The sequence below is a fragment of the Marmota monax genome, unplaced genomic scaffold, assembly GCF_021218885.2.
Source record: "Marmota monax isolate L192 unplaced genomic scaffold, Marmota_monax_Labrador192_F-V1.1 WCK01_AAM20220418_F8-fsc00046, whole genome shotgun sequence".
In the NCBI taxonomy this organism is placed as follows: domain Eukaryota; kingdom Metazoa; phylum Chordata; class Mammalia; order Rodentia; family Sciuridae; genus Marmota; species Marmota monax.
The window spans coordinates 9429033-9447789 of record NW_026692486.1 but is presented as its reverse complement, the minus strand read 5'-3'; the positions used below and the strand labels follow the sequence as shown (position 1 = coordinate 9447789).

The window sequence follows — 18757 nt, the reverse complement described above, 5'->3', positions numbered from 1 at the left end:
TTTAAAAATATAGCCTTTGAGAAGCAGTTTGTTTTGTACTCTTTTCCAAATAAATTTTAAACATGAAATTCAGTGTCTTCTGTTTAGGTTCATCAAATGATGAAAATAATTTTTCTGCTTTCTGATTCGATATAGTACATACTCATATTCTTTGAGGTATTTGAAATAATGTCAACTTCCTGACAGTGAATAAAGAAAAAAAAGAAATACTAAGAATTAAATGTACTCACAAAATACAAAACAGAAGATAACAGTAATATTGTGAATTAGTAAATTAGAGCTACTTAATATTTTCCAAACCAATTATTTTTATGAGGCTTATGTGCGGAATGTTTTTACAGTAGGAATAATGGTGTTGAACTTGACTCTAGTCACTATTATTTGCACTTCCAATTATTCAGTTACCTTCATTTATGAACATGTAGAATTTATTTCTTGGCTAGTTTTCAAGGTTAAAAATTTCTTTTTCTGCATCTGCATTTTACTTTTAATTATCTAAAGATGTTGAGTTCTCAACTAGTTCCTTTCTCTAAAAGATTAATTTTATGCAGAGGACTTTCCTAAACATAAAGAAATCCGTGTTCTTTCATAAGGTAATTAAGAATTTCATTGTGCTGCACTGGTTCCTGTGAATAGAGATTAGAATTTTGCATCCTGGAACTCTAGATTTATATTAATCCTGTCTTTCCAGCACATCATCCCTTCCTATAAGTTGTTTATTACAGAATAAAATTAACCTATTATGTATTAAATTACTTCATGTTTCTAAAAGAATCTCTACTTTTCTAAATTATTTAAAATGAGTTAATAAAAATTCTTAGATATTAATTTCTATCACTGTTATACAATTGCTTTTAGTCAAGATTTAATGAGCAAATTTAATCTTTCTATGTAAATACATAGTATTTATTAAAATGTATTTTCTTTGAAATTAGATGTTAGTTATATTAGCTCTTAAATTTTATCATTAACAAAAAGTAATTTTAAATTTATAAAATATAGTACTGCAAAATAATAGGTAATAGACTTGAAATCTGTTTAGCTTTATGCTACATCTAGTATTTCCTGAAACACTTTGTAATACCCACATGAAAAGTAAAGAGAGACAAATCTTAGGATTTTTTAAAAATTTATTTTTAAACTGATACATTAATCTTAATATTTATATAATGTACTACAAGGAGAACAAGGTTTAATCTGTTCAAATAAATATTGAAAGTTTTCAACAAATAAGTTAAATTAACATACCTGATTGAGATTGTAAGGATGTATTGGTTTTCTTCTGTGCCATTTCAGCTTTCAGTGTTCGTAAGTCTGAAGCTGCTTGTTTTCTCATCTATAAAAATAATTACCTCTCAAAACTGAATTTCATTGTACCCTTCTAGGAGTAGATCAGAATTGTCAATTTTGTAACTGTTTTAACTGCCTTCTTTCATTTGCCTTCCAGCCTTTATTCCCTCTGGATTACTACAGCAAATTCATAGGTCATAAATCCTGTTTAATAACTATGCTTATATAACTAGGTATGTTATGAGATAATTTCATTTATTAGTATATACAGATAATACAACTGAACTGTCCTAAATAAGGTGAGAAGGAATTTTATATTTTTCTTAAGCTTCAAAAATCTGTTGCTATTAATGGGTAAAGAAAATAGTAGAAAAACAAAAACTCAGAAATACAAAAAACCCTTAATTCCTAGTCCTTAGGAACTAAACAGATATTTAAGAAATATAAAAGTTTTTACTCTGTGCTAAGCACTCTTCTAAATGTATTAATCCTTTGATTTTTTTCAAATTTTTATTGAGGCACATACTATTATTTATTATAAAATGGAATAAACTCAAGAAACTTAAGACTCAAGGAAACTAAGTATCTTGCTCAAGGTATAAAGTGAAAAAGTGGCACAGCCACCTGGGACCAGAGGCCTTGCTATTCCAGGTACTGTTGGTGGACAAACACCATTAGCATTATCTGCAAGCTTGTTAGGGATGAAGAATCTCAGGCTTCTCCAAGTCCTAGAGAGCCAGATGCTGCATTTTAAAACGACCTTTCCAGGTGATAGCACATTAAACTTCAAGAAACACTACTTATGCTATACTATCTTGAATAAATATGGTTGCAACAGACTTAGGCTAGATTTCTGTCCCTTAGTTCTGAATGTTATATGTAGGGATGTTTTGGGTAGTTCATTCAGAAATCAGTAAATATTATAGTATCTGTTAACGTGCCAATCAGGTACTATGGTTAAATATAGGAAATATTTTATAGTCTGTAAGCTGAAAACTTTGTTCTCTAGTAATTAAGGGGTTTTTGTATTTTGGAGTTTTTGTTTATTTTTCTTCTTCATTTGTCTTTATAATTTTATACTATTTACATGCAAAGCATATGTGATGTTTATAAGGTTAACATGTTCAAAGAAGGTGGGATCTAAGCATGCTTTCCAGAAGAAAAGAACATTGGGGAGTCATAACTGAAGGCTCTGGGGGCATTTTAATTACTCCTTTCTACTCACCCAACTATCTTTCAGTGTACATATTTCCATCTTGGCTTTCTCTCTCATACACTGAGTAAACACATGGTTTTCCTTCACTGTTTCTGAGTCTAGGTTGTATATGAATGTTTACTTCATAGTTTGTTAAAAATTGTCCTTTGATCTTTTTTTTCTCTTTTTTAACTTTTAAGCTTCTTAGTGCTGAACCAGGACTTAAACTCAAGAGTGCTGCTAAGTAAAAAGAATCTAGAAGTACACTATCCAGTGTAGTAGATAGGTGTCATATATAGCTATTTAAATCAACTAAAGATTAATAAAATTTAAAATTCAGTTCCTCTGTCACACAAGCATTTCAAGGCTCAATATCCTAAGTGGCTAGTGGCTACCATATTGGATGGTGAGATATAGAACATCTCTATCTCCACAGAAAGTTCTGTTGGACAGTGATAAATCTAGAAGGGGTCATTATTCTGTGTTATAAAGCTTTCTGATAAAGAGTAAATGGAGGGCATTCCTATAATTATCATTCTTATTTTCCTGTTCTGTGTATTATAACTTGTTTGAAAATGTATAATTCTCTGTTTTGTGTTCAACAAAAGAGCTTTTAAAGACATCTGTATTCTGAAATTATTCCTATGATGTGATAATCACAGTTTTTATCAAGTAAGTAAAATAGGCCCACAACCCTTTATTAAATATCTACTATATATAATGTCCTATGGAAGAAACAAAATGAATGAAGGCACAGTCCAGAAAGAACTTATCATCTAGTTTTACTAAGATTCATAGTAAAAACAAATAAAAAATATATATGAAAATAACTGGAGAGAATGAGATAATCCCCAAGTAGAGGGGAAGAAATTGAATGGGATTTCAGAGGAGAGGTCAGAAGTTTGTCATCGACTTATTTATGAATGACTCTAATATAGGAAAACTATCTTTAATATATTTTTTTTTTGAGACTAAACTGACTATAGTAAAATTTTATTATATTTTCCTTTGGCCTTGCTATAACCTACATCTTTTAAAAAAACATAGATTTTCATTCATGCTATTTATTGTTAAATAATAAACTTTAAAAAAGTCAATCCTGACTATTCTTTTACTATCAATCAACACAAAGTTAAAACACCAAAATATTTTAGTGTCATTTCAAGATGAATGTTATAATATGATTGAGAGATATATAAATTACCTTAACTTCTATGATGAGTTTCATTTTATCAGTATCCAATTTTCTTTTAAGTTGGTCAATTGCATGCTGTACTTCAGTGATCTGGATTATAAGGTTATTCTGTGTGAGATATAGAAAGATGCATTTATTTAGCATAGCATCTGTATATTTTAATGCAAAGCATTTTGTACTGTGAACTGATAAGTAACAAAAGAAAGAAATCATAATAATAAAGTATTTCCATAAAATAAACTTATTGTTTTAGAATAAATTACTTGTTACTTTCTATTTATTTCTTGCACTTTAGGAACTACGTTCTCTTCTATCATTGTTGTATCATTTGCTATTTAAAAAACAGATATTTACAAAAATTACCATTAAATTAGCACCGTAGAAACTGATACTATTACTAAGAAATGAATAAGCTAGGTTGAAGATACTAGCATGAATTTAGAAATTGACATAATGCCTTTGTTAGCTGAATCAGATTGGAATTATTTAAAAATATTTAATAAATGGGACACATGTTTTATATAAAAACATTTTAATACAAAAAAAAAACTAGTTAAAATAAGAAGACTTTTTGGTCACTTTGTCCAAAAAGTTTGTGAGGTATAGTGATCTTCACTAATGAAATTATTTAAGAATTTAAACATGTTGAACTTGATAAAATTGTAAGATAAAGTATCAGCTGTGCTTAAAAATGTCTACTAATATGAACAAATAATTATTTAAGCCTATTTTGGATGTTATATTAAATTTATCGAAAATAGTAAACTTTTAATATTTTATCATCCCTGAAGTTAAATTCTTACTCTTAATCATAATTAACATATTTTAAAATCATTTGGGTAATATGATCAATCTAACAAAAATAAAATTGTTAAATGACCTGGAATTTTTTGTCTGTTATTTAATTATATGGTAGAATTACTCAATAATAAATTTCATGTCTGATCTAAGTAAGATTCAAGACTATCTCAAGAAAAATGAATTGATCAAAATTTCATTAAAGTATTTTTAAAGTCTGTGGGTATTGTAACTCACCACCTCCAAGAAAAAGCAGTAAATACTGTTTTTTTTCCTTACACTACTTTATCAGGTATTTATCTCTTTGCCATGGAATCAAGAAACGTGGCCCTATTAATCTAAGGCAATGCATAGAACTCCTTGACAATTATTATTGAACCACAGTTAGGCTTGTTTGTTTCAAGGTTTATATATTTTGTGGTTCAGGGATAGGTTTCTCTCCTGTTCTAAAGACAGATAGCCCTACTTGTCATTGGCAACACTATTGCTACTATTAGAAAAAGCAGTCTAATGGTGAAGCCAACACTAAAAGTAATAGGGAGGAAATATCAGAAGCATGTAGACCCTTTAAAAACAAACATTTTTAATCTGCTGACTATATCTCCATAGCAGCCCTCCTCCTATTACATGAGGTCATGAATTTTGTTACTGAGAAAATTTAAGTCAAAGTTTTGTTACCGGTATGCCAAAGCATCCTAAATAAAACAATATGAGCAATTATAAATGTAATTGTGGAAGTGGGACACATTTAATACCTTAGAGTCTGTGATATTTGCCAGATTCTTTGGTCTCATCTTGATCTCCCTGGCTTCAAGTTGCATGAGCAGTTTTTTATAATAGAGTTCCAAATCATCTCGAAGTTTTGTTAAAACCTCTTCCAGTGATGCTGTGACTTTTTTTGTTTCCAAGTATTTTTTCTTCCAACCATCAAAAGCTACAAAAAACAAACAAAAAACACACAAAGATTGAGTATGGTTAAAGGGTTAAACTTTTCAATGTAGAAAGAACCCTAGCCTTAATGTCAATTTAAATTATTTTCCTCCTCTTCTCCATCTCTTATATGCTTAGTACGTTAGAGCTAAGGGAGAAATGTTTGTTGGATAATAGAAGAAAGTACCTGTAAGTACAATAAAATAATGACAGATCTAGAAACTACAAACAAGTTCTCCTTTAAACATTGTTTCTTAAAAATGCTATATTCATTTCTATACCAAAATATATAAATTTATTTTAATTATTTGTTTCTATAATCTTATTTGAAATGTTATTTATATAATTAAAACAATAAAGGACATATTTAAAAATTTTTAAAAAATTTTTTCAGCCCCCACAATGACTTATGTTTTGTGTAAATAGCTGATTTGGATTTTTTATTTATTAAAATTATTCCAAATATTGTCTGAAATTCTATAGGACAGAGAGAAAAATCAGAAACTAAACACTACCAGCTTAGAAAATCACCTTAACACCAATGTGAGACTAAATACAAACTTAAGAAGATCACAACCAGTATACTAGTGTACCAGAATGTTCATATGCTTGTTTCTTTTATATGAGCATCAAAATGAAAATTTCAAATTAAAAAGTTCTACATTATAAGGCAATTTGATGACAGTTATATAGATGTTTGAAACTTTGCCTCTAGATTTTAGCTATTTTTCTCCATGCCCTGTTATCCAATTTGTCAGCAAGTTCTACTGGCACTATTTCAAAATATTTCTAACATCTGGGATATTCCACATTCTTCAATGCTACATCTCTACTCAAAACTCTATCTTTTGTCAAGAAAGCTGCATTGTCTTCCTAATGGGTATTTCTCTGCTTTCATTCTTGCCCCTCTAAAGGCTATGTTATATAGCAGTCACTTATTTTTTGCAGTGCTAGGTCTTGAACCCATGGTCTTGCTTTCTACCATTGAGCTAGATCTTCAGCCCCTAAAATATATATTTTTAAATCATGTAAATCCCTAGCTTAAAATTCACCAATGGTTTCCCACCTTACTTGGAATAAATTCCAAGCTCTGAATTGGCCTGTCTGCTCATTGCTGAACTTTCTGATTTTTCTTTCCCTCTACATTCTTCCTTATTTATCATGCTATAACCACACTGGCCTTATTTCAGAACCTTGATATCATGAGGTTATTCTTATCTCTGGACCTTGATATTCAGTGTTAATTCAATTTATCTTGTTTTCCTCCTATTTCTTTATATGTCTGCCTATTTATTACTCAAATACTAATGATATCTCCTCAGAGATGCCCTCCCTGAAAATGTGACTAAAGCATCTTTCCCATGCAACATCACTCTTTACTATGCTCTTTTTAATTGACTTTTCAAGTCTGACCAGTAACTGATATTATCTTAATTATTTGCTTATTGTCTTTATCCTACCATTTGGAATCAAGTTCCTTAAGAGCAGGGCCATGTCTGTTTTGTTCACTGTTATATCTTCAATGTTTAAGCCAATGTCAGGCACACAGTAGGTTCGCTGAATATTTGATGGTTTATACACCCTTTTATCTTGAAACATACTCTTGAAAAAGAAACCAACTGATCTTCCCATTTTATAGAAAGAATGAGAGGCACAAAGAGGAGAAATAATTTGCCTAAGTGAAAGATTGATCTTATGTTAGAATTCAGGTCCTGTGATTTCTAGTCCGTTGTTCAAACCTGTCTGATAAAATCACTCTTAACAACAGTACAAAACTGAGTCACTGCCACCACTTCCAGGATAACAACTTAACATTATGAGGCAGTTCGGAAATATCTCCTGACATTGTCAATAATCTTTAGCTAGTTCTGGTACTGAAACAACAATTTTGCTGTAAATTGAGAATCTTAAAACCAGTTGTTTCATATATGACTTTTATTCTAATAATTCTCAAAACAACTAAGAATGCAGGCCTCTCAAATAATTTAACATCTCTCAAACCATTATTCTAAACATTCTTCACTTGGGCACATTTTTTCCATTTCTACTGGTCCCAAGGACACTGTTTCTAATTCTTCTGCAAGAAATCTACTTATATTCCCCTACTGCTCTCATTCATTTACTCTAGCAAGGCAGAGAGGCTCACATACCCCCAAATTAAGCACCTAAATAAGTTCAAAGGACTCAATATGGCTCAGAGAGTAAGCGACATCTAAGTTGATATTGAATAATTAATAAGAAATACCCAGAAGAACTGGGAAGAAGACAGTAGGAGGAAAAGGTAGGAAAAAAAAAAAAAGAAGTGAATGGCAGAGGAAACAGTATGCCTGAAGGCCTGGAGCTAAGAAACACTTCGGATCCTAACATCCCTAAGAAGTTCTCTGAAGCCTCCATTGATTTCTTCCATCTGATTTAGGTGTTCTTTCTTTGTATTCCTATCTACAGAACTTTGTAAATCATTTATCAGGAATGTATAATCAATGTTTAACTTATCATTCCCCGCTGGATCATGAGACCCAAAATGGTAGGGACAAGATAGTATGTGCCTATTAGTGTCTCCTCAGTCCCTAGAACAGTGGCTAGACTCAGTGGGCACTTAATAAATACTTATTTAATAAATGAATGGAAGAATGAATAAATAAATGAACTTCAGTTATAAAAAATTTACAAAGTTCTATAAATCATTTTGTATGAGTTAAATAATTTTATTTTCTATATTGAAAGCATCTCAGATGTACCACTTTAAACTATATCAGCAAAACAGTAAATTTTTTTTTCTTTTTAAAAATTTTATTAGTTCATTTTAATATTATTATATATTACAGTTCATTTTGACATAATTATACAAGCATGTAATATAAGTTGCTCTAATTCAGTCCCCGGGACTTCCCTTCCCTAAAACGGTAAATATTAACTCTATTATTTATCCTGAAAGTATTAATTCTTTAAGGCTTGTTTTCTTTATAGTGACAAAATCTAAATAATAAATTTTACCATGATATCGTTTCCCTTTGCTTTGATCAAACAGCTTTTCAACTTTTTTTATTAGTTCATCTCTAATTCTTTCCAGATATCTTCTTTCTTCCTTTACTTGTTTCATTTGCTCAATAATCTTCTCTCCTAAAGAAATGTAATCCATAGTCATCAATGCCAAAAAGCTAAGATGGTTCATGTCATAAAATATGGAGTCTAAAACAGCAAGAATAAATTTTACTCAAAACTCTCTTGTTTTTCTGGCTGCCATTTACCATTCGGAAGTGTAAAAAATCTTTTTGATTTCTAAGAGTGGATTTATAAAACAGTGGCTCTCTTTTGCATTTATATGCATGTATTTGTAGAAATTAGGTAAAGCTCAAATAGTTATATTTATATTTTTTGGTCTAATTCTTTTGGTAAATTTATCTTGGGCCCAAAGTTATTTTATGTGGAAAATATATTTTAGAGTTAATTAGTGACTAAAATACAAAAATTCATATAATTTCACATTTATTGTAGTAAAATATACTTAATAAAATTTACTATTTGGACCATTTTAGGTGTGGATATCAGTGACATTATATAAGTACATGTATCCCTACTGTTGTGCAACCATCACCATTGTCCATCTCCAGAACTCTTAACCTTCACAAACTGAAACTCTGTACACATGAAACAACTCTTTACTAACACATTTAACTTTACTTCACAGAAACATCTATACTTGTGATATCACAGTACTTACTCTCGATCTTTAATAGAGGTATATCAGGTATTCCTGAAGAAAGAACAGGTTGACAAGGAAATGAAGGAAAATCAGTAAGGTCTGGTAGGGTGATACGATCCTTTTCACCTGTCTGTAAGCAAACATGAAAGTCAATAAAATCTTGTAGGGTATACATTCTTTTTCCATTTGTCTATAAGTACTATGTAATGCATACCAGCAATACTTTTTTATTATTAGTTGTTCAAAACATTACAAAGCTCTTGACATATCATATTTAATACATTTGATTCAAGTGGGTTATGAACTCCCATTTTAATCCTGTATACAGATTGCAGAATCACATCAGTTACACATCCACGTTTTTACATACTGCCATACTAGTGTCTGTTGTATTCTGCTGCCTTTCAATACTTTTTTTTTATACAGTGATGAACTCCCAGATTTTCACTCAGGCGCCAGTCTCTCCATTCCATTATTATATAAACATTATATACAGACATTCAAACAAAAAATAACCCACTTGAATCAAATGCATGAAAGATGATATGTCATGAGCTTTGTAATGTTTTGAACAACCAATAATAAAAAAAAGAATCCATTATTTTTCTTTCCAAACATGACTTCTTTCCAAGATTTCTGGCCTCAGTTACTTGACATAACTTAAGTTTTGTGAGGTGGCTATTGATTTTTTTCATCTTGAGTCAATTTTGGTATTTGCTTAGAAAAAATTAGTGATTCTGTCACATTTTTAAACGTTAGCATAGAATTTTACATTTTATTCTCATATACTTATCTCCTTTGTGTTTGTACTTATATTGATTTCATCTTTCCTAATTTTTGTGATTCTACTCTTTTTAATAAGCTGCCTCAAGCTATTCCATATTGATGTTTCTCCCACTACTACTTTATAGATCTTGATTTTTTTTCAATTTTTCTAGATTTTTAATTTTTTAAAATTAACAATTTAAAAAATTTGTTTCTATTTTTAACTTCAAGATCTAACTCCTTTTTGTTTTATACTTTTTCTAGATTATTTTATTAAGTTATAGAATATAGTTACCATAGGATAAAGGAAACTACCTAAATTAGAATTTCTCTATACATATTTCCAACTACCCTAAGGAAAGCAAATGAAACCACCCACAACTTATGCCTACAGCATGGAATACAGAATCCTTCAATTTACACGTACTTGGGGAAATAGGACCCTAAACTATAGTGTGGGCAGGAGCTCACAGATTAGCAGAGTCAGATTAGATTTTCTATAGGGAGATAACATAGGAAATATCAGGAAGGAAAGACCCCACTGGAGCGGAGAAGTACTAAGTACAAGGAGATGACCTATAGATCACAGTACTTTCTATGAGGGCCCAAAAGAAAGGGCCTAAAAAATGTAGGAGACCAGAGGTAATAATCATGGGAAGACAGTTTCTGAGAGAGAGGAAAATGCTTTGGATGGGAGAGATGTCTCTTAAGGGGTTAGTAGATAAGAGAAAATAAGAAAATGTCCAAGATAAACTCTCCATTGATAAGTTAGTATGAAAGAATAAAAAACAATAACAAAAATCAAAACCAGACCCCTTCTTCAAAAGGCATTATTTACAAAAAGGAAAGAATTGCATTTCACTATAACAACAGAAGAGGGTGCTCCTGATCTAAGAAACTAAATAGATCATAACTTCCTAAAAATACCTGTTAGTAATCTAACAGAAAAATCAAGTAAATCAATAAACATGAGCCATCCACAAAATAATCTAGGATCCAGAGAGTTACTTATGAAGGAAACCTAAAAATTGAGGGTTGAAATCAAAACAAAAACAACCTGGAAGAAGAGAAAAAATTGACATTACCAATGTATATTAAATATAATTAATCAAGCATTTGCAGATATCAGTAAACACCATAATTTTTTTTTTTAAAGAGGGGCTGTGCAATTCAGTGGTAGAGTGCTTGCCTGGTGTGTGTGAGGCACTGGGTTTGATCCTCAGCACCACATAAAAATAAATAAGATAAAGGTATTGTGTGTGTCTACAACTAAAAAAAAAATGTTTTTAAATTTTAAAAAGAGAATGAAAACAACAGGAGAGGTGAGGAGATTAGACTAAAAGGATAGTACAAAATATCACATTCTTAAAGTGGAAACAACACAACTAAAAATAAATACAAAGGAAGGAAAAAAGGTAAAAGTGGAGCAAGTCTTTTGATTACCCCAAATATAGTAAGCAGGAGTCAGAGCATAATTTTAGAGTTGTAATAAGTCAAAAGAAAAAGCATACATTTTTAAAAAGAAAAAATGAAATACCAAGAATACCAGTATAAAGGTAAACACTACAGTAAAAATTCAAAACTTCCTAAATGCCAGAAGGAAAAATAAAAAAGCAAACATGACACAATAACTATAATCTAAAACAAAATGACATATCTAAGACCAAACACATCAGTCCTATTAATAACTTAAATGGATATAACTCATCTAAATAAAGATTTTTAGATGGTTCACAAAATAAAATCCAACTTTATATACAAGAGAGACACTTAAAACAAAGTGATTCAGAAAGGCTGAAATAAAGAAGAGGGTGAGGAATGAGAATATAGCAAATAAATGCAAAAAGAAAGCAGAGTATCTCAATATTCAATAAATAATAATTCAGGCCAAAACCACATTACTGATATATTATTTCATAATGAAAAGTAATAATACATACAAATATATTTTTAGAAATCACAAGAAATTCAAGGATATTTAGTTGTGGTACTTAAAGGAGAATCTAATATATTGTTCTCAGTCTAAGAGATAGAATGTGGAAAAAATAAGTAAGAATGTCAAATATCAGCAAAGTAGAACACAGACAAGCCACAAAATAGGAGAGGAGATATTTACAAAACAGGTAATTAGCAAAGGACTATCTTTTAGAGTATATTTAAAACTCCTACAGTATATTTAAAACTGCCTGTCTCCTAAATAGCAGAGAACCCAATAGAAATACTTGATAGCTCATTAAATTAAAGTTATCAAAATGGGGTCAGTAAAATGCAAAAAGATGATCAAATTCATAGAAAACCAGAGAAATGTAAACCACAGTGAAATAGAATTAAGTGCCCACCAGATTCCCTGTAATTTTAAAGTGTGAAGACAGCATGTGTTATTGAAGATGTAGAGAAACAGAAAATCTCTTGGATTCCCAGTCAGAGTGTAAATTTGTACAATTTTGGAACAAAATTTGGCATGATTTAATTGCTATAGATAGGCTTTTCCCAAAATTCTAGACATATATATATTCCTCTTTTGTGTGTACTGTTGATAATAGGTTCAAGTTGGAAACAATGCAAACGTTCATCAGCAATAGAATTATTAACTGATGGCATGCCTTTGCTCCAAAATCCAAGGGATCTGAGCTGTGATTGTCCTACTGGGATTTGTACAGACATTCTTCTGTGTATCTATTTAGTATTATTGAAATGAACATTAAAACACAAGTGGCAACATTGCTTGCAGGGTCTCTTGGATCACAATGCAAGTTTTTGTCTTGTTTGAGTACTACTCAGTTTGCTACTACTCAGTCCTATTCAGTCTTCAAAATTAGAGGAAGAGGAGGACGAGGACGATGGGGAGGGGAAGGGGAGGGGAGGGGAGGGGGAGAGAGGGGCAGGGGGAGGGATTAGAGCAGCATATCCGAATGCTCCAAATTTCTCTCCAAATTCTGAAAGTGATTATCAAGTGTTTTGTCTCATTGTCAATGGTACCTGGGACAAAGTACAAAAACCTGCTTTCACTTTAAAGGAGATAACAAGTCTCTACTCATGGACATCCAGAAACTTCAAAAAATTGGTAAGATCATGAATTTTTTTCCACATTTTTTTATTGGTGTATTATAGTTGTGTCTAATGGTGGGATTTGTTGTTACACATTCACACATGTATGCCGCAGTCTGGCTGGGCACGATTCCTCTAGGATTGAGTGCCCCTTCGGCTGTGGCTCTCAACACATGTACACAATATAACAATGTAATCTGGCCAATACCATTCTCCAGTATTTGTCCTTTCCCTGGTCTCCTCCCTCTCCCTGGTCCCTCTATTCTCTCCTTTAATGATCTTCTTTCAATTTTCATGAGATTCTGCCCCCCCCCCTTTCTTTTCCTTTTTCCTCTCTAACTTCCACAGATTAAAGAAAACATAGAACCCTTGACCTTCTGATTTTGGCTTATTTAACTTAACATAATGGTCTTATGTTCTCCATTTTCCTGCAAATGATATTATTTTATTTCTTCTTATGGGTGAATAAAACTCCAGTGTGTATATATACCACATTTTCTTTATCTATTCATTCATTGATGGATGATACCTAGGCTGGTTCCATAGTTTGGCTATTGTGAATTATGCTACTATAAACATGAGTATGCATGTATCCCTATAGTATGATGACTTTTAATTCTTTAGGATAAATACCATATGGTGGTTCCATGCCTAATCTTTTGAGGAAACTTCATACTGATTTCCACAGTGGTTGTACTAATTTACAGTTCCACCAACAATGTAAAGTGTTCCTCTTTCTCCATTTCCTCGCTAGCATTTATACTTTTTGTATTTTTGATGGCTGCCATTCCTACTGGAGGGAGATAAAATCATAATGTAATATTGATTTGCATTTTCCCAATTGATAATGACATTGAACATTTTTTCATATATTTGTTGGTCCTTTGTATTTGTTTTTTGGAGAAATGTCTGTTTAACTCACTTGCCCATTTATTTATTGGATTATTTGTTTTGTTGATGTTAAGTTTTTGGAGTTCTTTATATATTCTGAATATTAATCCTCAGAGCCAAAAGAGTAACTAGCAAAGATTTTCCCTTTCTGTAGGTTCTCTATTCACATTCTTTTGCTGTGAAGAAGCTTTTTAGTTTGATGCTATCCCATTTATTAACTCTTGCCAATATTTCCTGAGTTTTAGGGATCTTATTGAAAAAGTTGTTCCTATGCTTATATGTTGGAATGTTGACCCTATATTTTCTTCTAGAAGTTGCAGAGTTTCTTTTATAATTCCTAGGTCTTTGATCTATTTTCAATTGATTTTTGTGCCAAGTGAGAGATAAGGGTCTGGTCTCATTCTTCCACATATGGATAACCAGTTCTCCCGGTACCATTTGTTTAAAAAGCTGTCTTTTCTCCAATGTATGATTTTGGCATCTTTGTCAAGGACTGTAGATGTGTGGTATGTTTGTGTCTTCTATCCTATACCATTGCTCTCTGTATCTGTTTTATGCCAGTGCCATTTAGTTTTTGTTACTATAGCTCTGTAGTATAATATGAGGTCAAGTATTGTGATGCCTTCAGCATTACCTTTTTAGGTTATAATTGCTTTGGTTATTCTGGGTCTTTTATTCTTCCAAATGAATTTTAGGACTGTTTTTTTTCCTAGGTCTGTGAGGGATGTCATTGATATCTTGATGGGGATTGTACTGAATCTGTATATTGCTTTTGGTAATATAGCCATGAATATATTCTGCCTATCCATGAACATGGGAGGTCTTTCCATCTTGTGTATTCTTCAGTTTCATTTTCAATGTTCAGTAGTTTTCATTGTAGAGATCTTTACCTCCTTGGTTAGATTAATTTCTAGGTTTTTTTTTTTGTTGTTGTTTTTGTTTTTGTTGTTTGTGTATGTATGTGTGTTGAGGCTATTGTGAATGGGATTGTTTTCCTGATTTCTGTGTCAGCAGACTCATTATTGGTATATAGGAAAGCTACTGATTTTTGTATGTCAATTTTGTAACATGCTACTTTGCTGAATGTGTTTACTAGCTCTAGCAGTCTTTTGGTGGCGCCTTTGGGATCTTCTAAGTATAGGATCATATCATTTCCAAATAGTAATAATATGAGTTCTTCCTTTCCTATTTTTATCCCTTTTATTTCCTTCTCTTGTATAATTGTTCTGGTTAGAATTTCTAGTACTATATTAAATAGGAGTGGTGAAAATGAACTTGTTCCAGGTTTTAAAGCAAATACTTTCAGTTTTTTTCCTATTCACTATGATGTTGGCTTTGGGTTTTTCATATATAGCCTTTATGATATTGAGACAAGTTCCTTCTATCCCTAGTTTCTTCAGTGTTTTTATTATGAAGTGGTGTTGAATTTTGTCAAAAGCTTTCTCTGCATCTATGAGATAACTAAATGATTTTTGTCCTTAATTCTATTTATGTTATGAATTACACTTACTGATTTGTGTATGTATGTTCAACCATCTTTGTATTCCTAGGATAGAATTAACTTAGTTATGATATACAATCTTCTTAATAAAGTGCTTAATTCATTTAAGGTCATAAGGGAATAGTTTTCTTTCCTTTATGTGTCCTTACCTGATTTTGTTATCAGTGTGATACTTGCTTCATAGAATGAATTTGAAAGTGTTTCATCCCTTTCTATTTCAAGGAATAATTTGAGAAGCATTGTCTTCTTTAAAGTTCTGGTAGACTTCAGCTGAGAATCCATCTAGTCCTGGGTTTTTCTTTTTTGGAAGATAGTGCTTCTATTTCATTGCTAGTTATTGATATGTTTAGATTTTTTTCTATTTCCTCTTGATTCAATTTTGGTAGGTCATATGTGTTTAAAAATGTATCCATTTCATCTAGGTTTTCCAATTTACTGGAGTATAAGTTTTCAAAATAGTCCACAATGATCCTCTGGATTTCTGTGATGTCTGTGACGATTTCTCAATCAATGCTGGCTATGATCTTACAGGCTTGACAACAACAAGCTGCAGCATGACCTCCTCAAATGGTTCCTGCCTTAGCTCTCCACTGGCTAGTTGAGAAATATAGAGCACTTTTCAAACACCAGTTTGTTGTGCAGTCTGGATCAGCTAAATTTAGGCTGCTTTTCTGATCTATAGGTTTCTGTGCCAATTTTTTCTGTTACGTTTTTCTCAGTGTGTTATCTTTTCATTCTGTGGTAAACTAGCACCACTACCACTGCTGCTGCCATTGCCACTGCAGCAACTGGCTTGGCTCCAGTGTAGTCATTCTTTTTTTGTTGTTGTTGTTCAATGCACCTGAATTTATCAGTCTCTAAGAAACTCTTGACTGTTTGGTATTGAATTTTGGTGAAATCCCTCTCTCACTCACCTCTCTGAGAATTCTCCCATTGCTTGAATCCTGAGCACAGAGCAACTGGAAATGTAACCTTCCTCTAATCTGCTATCTTTTGTCCTTCAAGCTCCTGAATTTTCTAGAGGCTTATATCCACCCTCTAATAAACATTGTCTCACCTAAGATATATAATGAGTATTTTTTGTTACTTCCTGCTTACCAGGTCCAAAGGGGATCAATCCCTTATGAACTAGATTAACAGACAGTCTTAGGCAAAATAATGAAGGTCTACTTCTGTTTTTACTTGTTGAAAGAAAATTACTTTTGGTTTTCTCTCTTAATTGGGATGGAGAAGAAAGCATCTTCCAGATCCAGAGTGGCATAACAGGAACATGAGGCTGTGATAATTTGTTATAGTAAAGAATAGTAGCTACAACTTCACCTTCTGATGGCTAAGACCCATCAATCATCTACACATAGTAATGAGGTGAGCTGAACGTGGCTATGGTAAGAATTACCCTCTCTACTATTTTCAAGTTTTCTTTTTTGGGGGGGGTGGTGGGTAATGGGGATTGAACTCAAGGGCAGTCAACCACTGAGCCACATCCCCAGCCCTATTTTGCATTTTATTTAGAGACAGGGTCTCACTGAGTTGCTTAGCACCTTACTTTTGCTGAGGTTGGCTTTGAACTTGAAATCCTCCTACCTAGCCTCCCAAACCACTGGGATTATAAGTGTGTGCCACCACACTTGGTTATTTTCAGGTTTTGATTATGGCACAAGACTCTACAGTTCCTCTGGAAGTCTGATAGTGCTTCGTTATTTTGGTAAGGAAAAGGCAGTTCCATCACATTTTACTTGGCCCTGTCTTGTCTTAAGTTCCTCATTGCCCATGCTACAAATGTCAGAGAGGCATTATGGGGATTCTGTCAGTTGCTAACTCCTTTTAAAGTATGCATTCGGAATCCAGGAAACAACTATAAGGATTTGCAAACCCTTTTGGCACACCACAAGGTAGATTTAGCCAAAACTTTCTTTATTATCTGACCCCTTTATGCATCCATGGTATTGGTGGAACACAAAGGTATTCAGGTCCCAGAGATTTTAGTCAAGTTAAAACCATTGTTCACTAATCCAAAAAGTATGGGTACTTAATTTTCTCCAATGAAGTTCCCTAGTAACAGCCTCTAATCTCTTTAAGTCAGATAAAAGAGAAAATTTATAGTCCGTTTTTACTTGTGGCTGGGCAATAGGGTCTCTCCTGAAGAATACCTGGCCTCTCTTTCACTCAAGGGGCTTTAGGTATGTAAACTAGTTGAAGAATGGTAAATCAATAAGGGGATATGGTTATTCCAGGTAGATCTCCATTTGCTAAAACAAAATAAGTTTTGATTACACAGATAAAGAACTTACTGATGCACTTGCCCATTGAATTCTGAGGAACACCATGATCAATTAGTATTAAGGATACCTTGAATCTTTATTGTTAAGGATTTCTCAAACATCCTTATAATCATTCTGGTACAGCTTTTTATTGTAAAGTAAAATGGTATAAATTAGCCACTCAAATCCTGTGATCTCTAAGGAAACCAAGGAATACATTCCTGTCTTCATTTCAGTCCACATAAAACTGTCATTATAGGGTTTTGTTAAGAATGCTGGGCTTGCCATTCCAATATATTCCTTACCATTTGATTAAATGGATGAAGGGGTCTATGAAAACCAGTTGCTATCTCCTGACATCTTTGCATTTCTTGCTCTCATTTTTCCAAGAAATTTCTAGCATTCTAAATTTATTTAGCATAGTTATCATATAGTCCAGGTTCTTGTCAACCTATTTGTCAATTTAGCAAAATATTTTTTACCACTCACAACTGCTTAAGCTAGCACATTAAATTCAGAATCTCTGATGAGTATACCCATACTTTTAAAATTGCATCAATCAATAGTTATAGTCCTTCATTTCTGGTCTTAATCTATTCCCAGTAATATTCTAAATTTCTACTAGCACAAATTAGCAAAATTTTGTAATTATTTTGTAATAACAAGTTTGAGATTCTCATTTTCAAGAGTTTGTTTCTCATATTTCACTTTCTATATCAAATACTGAATCAGTTCAGCACAAGTTTAAACAGGAAGGAATTTTATAAAGGAAATTAAGTGCAACAGAAAGACTGAAGGAGCAGGTTCTAGGTTTGCTCCCCTGGAATGACTTTTCCATTACTGAAATTACTATCTTTGAGGCCATCACTAGAACTAGGCAGAAAGCAAGAAGCCAATTCATATGGAAGTCTTATGCTATATGATAACAAAAAACTACTATAAAGCCTCTGTAATGAAGGTGGTATAGTACTGGTGTAAGACAGAAAAAAAGATCACTGAACAGAAAAGGAGACCAGAAATTGTCTAAGACCTTATTTATGGTCAGTTGCTTTTTGAGTAACACAAAAGGAAAAATAAAATATCAACAAATCACGGAGAAGAACTGGATATCTGAGGAAAAACTGAACTTCAACTCCAACTTCATTCTGTACGTTGAGATGTCGTGGTTTTCTTCAAATTT

The 18757-nt window shown here is 32.2% G+C and overlaps 1 protein-coding gene across 9 annotated transcripts in view; it reads right to left on the bottom strand.

Annotated features, from left to right (window-relative positions):
* Positions 1 to 18757, bottom strand: part of Spata1 (spermatogenesis associated 1) — a 47012-nt gene that overhangs the window by 8877 nt on the left and 19378 nt on the right. For all 9 annotated transcript variants that reach the window (XM_058579002.1, XM_058579006.1, XM_058579003.1 and 6 more), the window contains 5 exons: positions 9130 to 9241; positions 8403 to 8528; positions 5234 to 5412; positions 3690 to 3788; positions 1249 to 1336 (listed from right to left, as the gene is read on the bottom strand). In XM_058579002.1, coding sequence (XP_058434985.1) covers positions 1249 to 1336; positions 3690 to 3788; positions 5234 to 5412; positions 8403 to 8528; positions 9130 to 9241 — 604 coding nt within the window. The remainder of the gene's footprint in view (positions 1 to 1248; positions 1337 to 3689; positions 3789 to 5233; positions 5413 to 8402; positions 8529 to 9129; positions 9242 to 18757) is intronic.